Source organism: Squalius cephalus (genome assembly GCF_949319135.1).
Source record: "Squalius cephalus genome assembly, chromosome: 14".
NCBI classification, from domain to species: domain Eukaryota; kingdom Metazoa; phylum Chordata; class Actinopteri; order Cypriniformes; family Leuciscidae; genus Squalius; species Squalius cephalus.
The window spans coordinates 12,535,408-12,543,172 of NC_137135.1; the positions used below are offsets into that span (position 1 = coordinate 12,535,408).

The following is a 7,765-nucleotide window of genomic DNA, read 5'->3' on the forward strand; positions in this document are numbered from 1 at the left end:
CACAAGGGTTAAGTATGTCACTTGAAATCACATAAAATCATTCAGAGAGCCTACATATCACTTATAAACATATAAAGCTTGATAAAATCCTGATCGGAGCATCCCTAATATGATACATCCTACTCCTAAGTTGACTGTGTATTTATCCAATATGGAATTTATCATTCATACTGACAAATTATCATTCATACTGACTTCGCATACTTTAATTGTAACTGCAGGGAATGGTGCCGTTTGTGTTTGTTGGGACAAAGGAAAGCATTTCAAATGCACGTATTCTGCTGGACTACCATCTGAATTATCTAAAGGTAAGAACCACTTTTTAGGTTGCTTGGCTAATTACTATTGATCATACTTGGGTCATACTTGGGGTTATTGATTAAAAACCCTGACTATTAAACTTTGGTGTTTAGCTCTTTCTGTTTACATTTTCCGTTTGGCGGTCAATAAAATAGCAACAAAAAAGAAAAAAAATGATAGTGTTGCAATAAAGAATTGACTAGAGACCATGGGCTGCATTCTCACAAACATTCTTGAGAATAAAAATCTTCTAAACTGCTATTTTCTTTTTCTTTTCTAACTGAAGAATAAGTTTAAAAATACTGTATTCCCTAAAACATTTCTCTTGAATATTATCATCTTTTTTTCTCTTAACATAGTTCTTTAGACAAAACTTAAGAGGAATTTGAGTTCCTGAAAAGAATCTTGATAAAAATCACCATAACCTTAAACTCGTCGTAAATCCACAAAGTAAGATGTTTAATGAATTCTTTGGAGAGCGCAAATGAATGCACCAGACAGGCTCTTTAAAAATAATCTAAATACAATTTCTAGAAAACACTGTTGATATTTGAAATCAGCACAAACAAACAGACCCCTCCCTTCATTGCTCCGCCCCCAAAATGCACAAACATGCAATGCTAGAGTGTCTCTGTATCATAGTCGAAGCTAAGCAAAATAAAACTAAGATGGCGAATGAAAGACAAGGAAGAACAAAAAAAATGAGCAGACTTGAACACAGAGTATACAAGCAAGAGTTGGTTGTTAGTCGCCAGCAGCTCCAGACAAACAATGACACTCAAAACTGTCCTGTTACAGCTAACATTACAACAACAGCATATCATAGCTGTGATTATAGCAAAACTCATGTATGGAGCAGAAACAAAGCAACCTCGGCATCCGTTTTCAAGCCTTCCCGCTTTGCTCTCTCCGCTGCTGGAAAGCTTTTCTAATATTAATGCGGGAATATTAGAATATTTCAAATCATCACCCTTCGGGCTGAACGATACATCGAATTTTCATCGTCATCGCTATATGAACTCGCGCGATGAACACATCGCAACAGACAGCCTGACACGATGAATTATGCCTGGTTCAGATTACAAGATTTTTGTGTCTGTTATGATAGTCACGGAGTCAGATTAGGCCACGTTTTTGACTCCTAAAATCTTGTCGTGTTGTGGACAAGAAACATGTCAGACTACACGTTGCTTTCCGACCAGTCATCGCGTGCCGTCACACTCACACATTCACTCGCAAACATTCACTCGTGCGCACACACACACTCGCGCACACACACTGTTGCTCGCGCTCGCTCACTCACTCTCGCTCACATACTCAACCCGTCATGGAGGACCGTTAAAAAATTAAACATGCTAGTCTTTCTGTCGTGATGTCGTGAAGCATCGCAGACGCGACGTCGGTTGTCGCCCACTATGACACACTATACGAGATGAAACGATCGAATCTTGCGTCCCAGTGCCCGTTGTCGTTTACGAATCCCCACGACACCCATACGTCAAACGGATCGTGCCAAAATCGCGCTAAAATCGTGTAATCTGAACCAGGCAGGTAATAAACGTTTGACCTATCACGCAAAGAACCTATTAAAGCACTAAGACATGGGAACAGCATAGCTAACATTCACATTTGAATATTTATCGCAAGATATATCGTCATCGCAATATTAAACAATCTTATCGCACATCGCAGCTTTTCCTCATATCGTGCAGCCCTAATCACCCTTCTTTTTCCAGTGGTATTCCTGTGAGCTTTTGTATTGTCTCTCACTCTCTCTCCTCTCCCATCATGAGTGGATACGCCCCCTACTGCTGATTGGTTCAGAACGTGTTCAGAAGGGTGATGATTTGAAATATTCTAATATTCTCGCATTAATATTAGAAAAGCTTTCCAGCACTGGAGAGACCGAAGCGGGAAGGCTTGAAAACGGATGCCAAGGTTGCTTTGTTTCTGCTCCATACATGAGTTTTGCTATAATCACAGCTATGATATGCTGTTGTTGTAATGTTAGCTGTAACAGGACAGTTTTGAGTGTCAATGTTTGTCTGGAGCTCAGTCCTATCCACTTTCAACAGCGTTTCTCAGAAATCGCTTACTGCACCTTTATAAAAGCGCGAACAGCCTTTGAGGTGTTTGAGCTGATCAGCAAGTTTTCTGATAGACATGCCATACAATCAGATAGTAGTCCAAAGCCTCTCATTTTCCTAAGAAAACACAGGATTTCCTTAACATATCCCCATAATATCAGACACCTGGGGTTGTTTTTTGACCTTAGCATTTGTTGTTTTGTTGGTACGAGTTCTGCTCGAATAAGCATTTTACATTTTCTTCAGAATACTTGTTCTTCTCGTTGAGCAGATTTTGATCACAGAGCACATTAGTACTCGTTGCAAAGCAGCAATTGTTGAGTAGTGACATACTTAATGCCCCAAAGATAATCATGTGATGTTCACTGCTCTGATTTAGCCTTTTTGTTCTTGTGTGACGGTGCATTGTTCATGTTTGTTTGGTCTTGTTCAGGAGGTTGATCAGCTGAGAATGGAGAGACTGCAGATCGATGAACAGCTCAGACAGATCGGAGGAGGACCCAGAGCTCTGCCGGGACGACCCGAGAAGGAAAAGCCCTTCATGGCTGATAATGGAATGGGACCATCACGGGGGGGCGGCAAACCCTTCGGTCGTGGAGGGAGAGGGAGACGGGGCCCGACACTGGCCTCAGGTATAACCAGCCTCAAATGATAAAAGTCGAGCTTAACTAGTTATGGAAATTGGTGGCCCTAAACATCACACTTAAAATATTTTGAGCTGGTTTCACAGAAAGGTCTTAGATTAAGCCAGGATTAGGCCTTAGTTAAATTAGGACATTTAAGTAGCTTTTATAAACATGCCTTAGAAAAAAAAAAAACATTACTGGTGTGCATCTTGAGACAAAACAGTGGCACTGATATATTGTAAGATATTCGTGCAAGTTGCTTTTTTGCTTTGAATGTGCATTTTAGTCTGGAACTTGGCTTAAGCCTTGTCTGTGAAACCGGGCATTTAAATTAAAGACAATTGTTTTCCATGTGATAGTATTACTTTCTGTAACATAATAGCCATTGATTTGATATTTAAGCATCAATCATCCAGTAATTAAAGCATAGTGTCAATTATCTGATTATCAGTTTCTTGATTATGGACTGTATTTGTCCCAGGCACCAATTCTGAGGCCTCCAATGCATCTGAGACCGAATCCGACCACAGGGATGAGCTCAGCGACTGGTCCCTGGCCCCCACAGATGAGGAGTCCATGGGTTACCCCAAAAGGGCCCCTGATGGACGCAAAAGGGGTGGTGGACCCCGGGGTCGTGGAGGGAGAGGAAGAGGAGGAGGATACAAAAGTCAGTTTTTAGAGCTGTTACCTGTCTAAAGGGACTTTGCAATGTCACAAAAACAGTAAAAAACAAAAAAAAGTGAAATACTTGATTGTAAATCTGTTGATATCTAGATTGTATAAATGGACTGTACATTATACATTTCTGCATTAACAAGCTGCTCTCGTTTTGCTTTTTATTTATTTATTTTTAAGTCATGTATCTGTTTTTTGTAATAGTCTTTGTTTTTGTCTTGAATCAGCTGAAGACATGCACTGGAATGAGTCCCGCTCTCGTAGTTCCAGAGACTCAAAGCTGAGACCCCAGGAAGACTCATTGCAGGTCTGAATCAACATATATGATCAGTTATTTCAATATTTGTTCACTATAATTATAGCAGATTACACTTAGTAAGTTTAAATACAATATTAACAATATACACACCATTTTTCTTTGTCTATAAAAAAAGGCTGTTTGTTGCTAATGGCATTTTTATATATATCTGCCTACTAGATTATCAGTAATGTTTGCGGTATACATTGTGTTGTTTTTGTTTTAGGTTTAATTATTTATACATGTCTTGATATTTTTTACAATACCAGTGAATTTTCACAATTTTTTTTTTTTTTTTTTGAAGACTACATAGCATTTAGTTTTTCTTAATTTACCATTACCATTCAAAAGTTTAGGTTTGGTAAGAATTTTTTTTTTTTTTTTTTTTTTTTTTATGTTCAACAAGGCTGCGTTTTTTTTTTTTTATTATATATATATATATATATATATATATATATATATATATATATATATATATATATATATATATAAACAATACAGGAACAAAGGTAGTATTTTGAAATATTATTACAATTTAAAATAGCGTTTATATATTTTAAAATGTAATTTATTCCTGTGATGGCAAAGCTGAATTTTCAGCATCATTACTCCAGTCTTCAGTGTCACATGATTCTTCAGAATATTCAGATTCAGAAATAATTCTAATATCCTGATTTGCTGCTCAAATTACATTTCTGATTATTATAACATTATATTGTTTTTACTGTCGTTTTGACCAATTTAATGTGTCCTTTCTGAATAAAAGTATTAATGAATTTATTTTTTCTTTGTTTTAAGCGTACTGACCCCAAACTTTGGAACCAAGTGGTTATTTAACAGTAATAACAAATAAACAATTGACATGAAATGGAAGTTTTTGAGTTATTTTTACAAAAAACTTTTGATATCCCAACTAAAAAGAAGAAATGCATTGCTTAATGTGTGAAAGCTTTCATCTTGTACAACCTGTCCAATCTGTTCGTTTGCCAGATCCGCATCGACAGCAATAACGAGAGGAGCGTCCACACCAGCCGAGGCTCTCAAGCTCTGGCAGGAGACAGTGGAGGGAACCGGCAGAGACCCATAAAGGACCGAGTGCTAAAGAAAGAGAAGCAGGATGCCCCCGACAGCCAAGCCGTTGTGAACGGCGTTTCGTAGAGAATAAATTGCCCCCTTCCCCTCATTCTCCCACTCAGCTCCACCAATCCAGATGCTTCTTCATTAGAGACACATTAGGCCAAAGAGAACCAGGTCAGTAGGGCTGTCGCAAGACATGACATAAAGCACACTTTGTAATTGTTAGCGGGGGTAAAAAGACGAGGCCTCTTGGTGTATGGTGTGTGGAATTTGGAATTTGGTAGTCTTCGTGGATTAGAGAGACCGGTCTCTAGATCACAACTGAAGCTACAGGTTTTCTAATTGACTTTCTAAATAACTACCTATGAAACTTAAAGAAGCTGTGGATTAAATGTCTCTCGAAAATGGAATCGTGACTTAAAAGAAAAAAAAAAAGAAAAAAAAAATGTTTTCCAAGCAATTGGTTTTTAAAGGGTTTTTTTGTTTTGTTTTCCACAATGTCCAATAAAGGGAAAGTAACACATTGGAGGATGAACTCAAGCGCTCGGGGCACAAGTTTATGCCACATCTCATGGCATACATTGTTTTTACGCGCTTTGGTGTCCGTGGTCACTCGAGCCCATTCTGATGTGAGATCTTAGCCACATCATTAGCAAAAAAAAAAAAAAAAAAAAAATGGCAAACCATGTAAACAACAACAACAAAAAATGCTCCTGTCTGGATCTGTGCCTTTAACTAGTGTGGATAGTATCATAATTTGGATGTTTAAATCAGGGAAGAAGACGTGAACAACACCCGACTGAGTGTTGAAATCTCAGCCGACGACTTAAAAAAAAAAAAAGAGGTGTTTTTTTTTTTCTTTTCTGTGCTGCATGTAATTCATGAACATTTTGTATGTCTGAAAAGCAGGATTCTATCAAGTCGGCCGAATTATATTTCACCATAGTAGTAAAGGTATTAACCTAACTAACCTAGTCAACTGTGGAAGTCATCAATTGCAACCAACCACCCAGAGACGAATATCAACGCTAATTCAGTGACGTAAGCATCACCGAATATACATTGTGACGTTTAGCATATCTTTGCATTGTAGAACAATTGAGATTTTTTTTTAATAGAAGTAGCAAAGCAGGTTCCTTTAAATAAATGTCTTTGATTTCTCTTATTTTACCTCCCATCATAATAAACGACACAAGGTGAATCTTTTTTTTTCTCTCGCAAAACAGGGTGGAAATGCTCTTTTTCTTTTCCGTTCACGCTGGCCACAGTAAACTGCCATCGTTCCTGCTGTACTTTTCAGCATCAGGTGTTGAAGCACTTATATCAACTCTCTGTAACATTGTCTTCGTCCTAACAATGGCTCATCATAGACTGAAAAATGTTGAACTGTGGGGTTGCATTCTGTATATTATGTCATCCGTTAAGAGATTGTTGCTGTTCTTTTTAGATTGAACTTTAAATGTGCACTTATCATGTTTGTGTTACTCTGCAAGTACTTTATAATCTATAAACCTATACTAAACTAGAATGTGATAAGACTTCCTCGGCAGGTGAATCACATGTATGCTGTCAACATAACTAAACGGAAGTTTAGATATCTTCGCTAATTTTGAGTCTACTGTACTTTTTGCAGCTGAATTCGCTTCGAGAGGGAGAAGAAGGGGCGACACGATGTTAACTTTGATATGAAAACCGTCTGTCTTATCCGATTAGTGCTTGTGCATTAAACTTTAGTTTACATTTTTAAGACGCGATGCTGTTTCTTAACCCACGACTCTTTCGAAACCTACTGTGACGGTAACCATGGTAGTTTTTTTCTGCTTTTCCTTTGATTGTACAGCAAGAAAACCGGTCGTTTGTTATCCTCTTTGCTCTTTTTCCTATACGTTTCGACTTCTCTTTATGCTCCTGTACTCTCGCTAGTCACCTTGGCAGATTACCAGCTCAACCTGTTAAGCTTTTACACCAGTTTTAAAGTGATTTGCCTGTGAAAAACGGAACGAACGGCTTCGGAGACGTCAAAAGAACCTGTGACCGGCGGCAGAGGATTGTGGGTCGGGAAAGACAAACCACTCTCGAAAATCGAGGCGGCCCCGGCTGTGTCCGGCCCCTCTCGCGTGGCTCTTAAATTTAGCCTTTACTTCAAAATAAGGTGTTAAATGGTTTACTATCAGTATTTTTAAAAAACCTGCACATCCACGGCGGGCAGTAAACTGGCAAGATGGCTCAGTTCACTGCAGTCTGTTCCAAAAAAACAAAAAAAACAATTAATAATAATACTGTTCCGAATCTTTGAAGTGTTGCCAAACAGACTGTTTTCTAGTTATTTATTTTTTGGAATGTATATGAAAATGACAAATTGTAAAACCATCTCTTGCACACATCATAGGCTATTGTGATTGAAAAAAGAGCTGAAAAGAAAAACAAAACAACAAGAAAAAGAAAAAGAAAAAAAAAAACATGAAATACTGTAGATAATGAACTGAGGTAGACTGACCTTGTATGTTACTGCACTTTGGGTAATAATTTCTTTGTACATAATAGCAGAACAGACTGGGTTTTATGTTGACATTGTTTGGTTATAGTGCAATATATTTTGTATGCAAGCAGTTTCAATAAATAAAGGTTGATCTTCCTCTGCAATCTGAAGTGTTTTTTATTCCTCGCTGGGAATTGGACGTTTTACAATTCCGTATGTGGCG

The 7,765-nt window shown here is 37.9% G+C and overlaps 1 protein-coding gene across 1 annotated transcript in view; it reads left to right on the forward strand.

Annotated features, from left to right (window-relative positions):
- Positions 1 to 7,330, forward strand: part of fmr1 (fragile X messenger ribonucleoprotein 1) — a 14,616-nt gene extending 7,286 nt beyond the window's left edge. Inside the window, exons 11-15 of the mRNA XM_079892521.1 lie at positions 222 to 308; positions 2,821 to 3,019; positions 3,495 to 3,680; positions 3,916 to 3,995; positions 4,977 to 7,330. Of these exons, the coding sequence (XP_079748647.1) occupies positions 222 to 308; positions 2,821 to 3,019; positions 3,495 to 3,680; positions 3,916 to 3,995; positions 4,977 to 5,144 (720 nt within the window). The 3' untranslated portion in view covers positions 5,145 to 7,330. The remainder of the gene's footprint in view (positions 1 to 221; positions 309 to 2,820; positions 3,020 to 3,494; positions 3,681 to 3,915; positions 3,996 to 4,976) is intronic.
- The last annotated feature ends 435 nt before the right edge of the window (positions 7,331 to 7,765 follow it).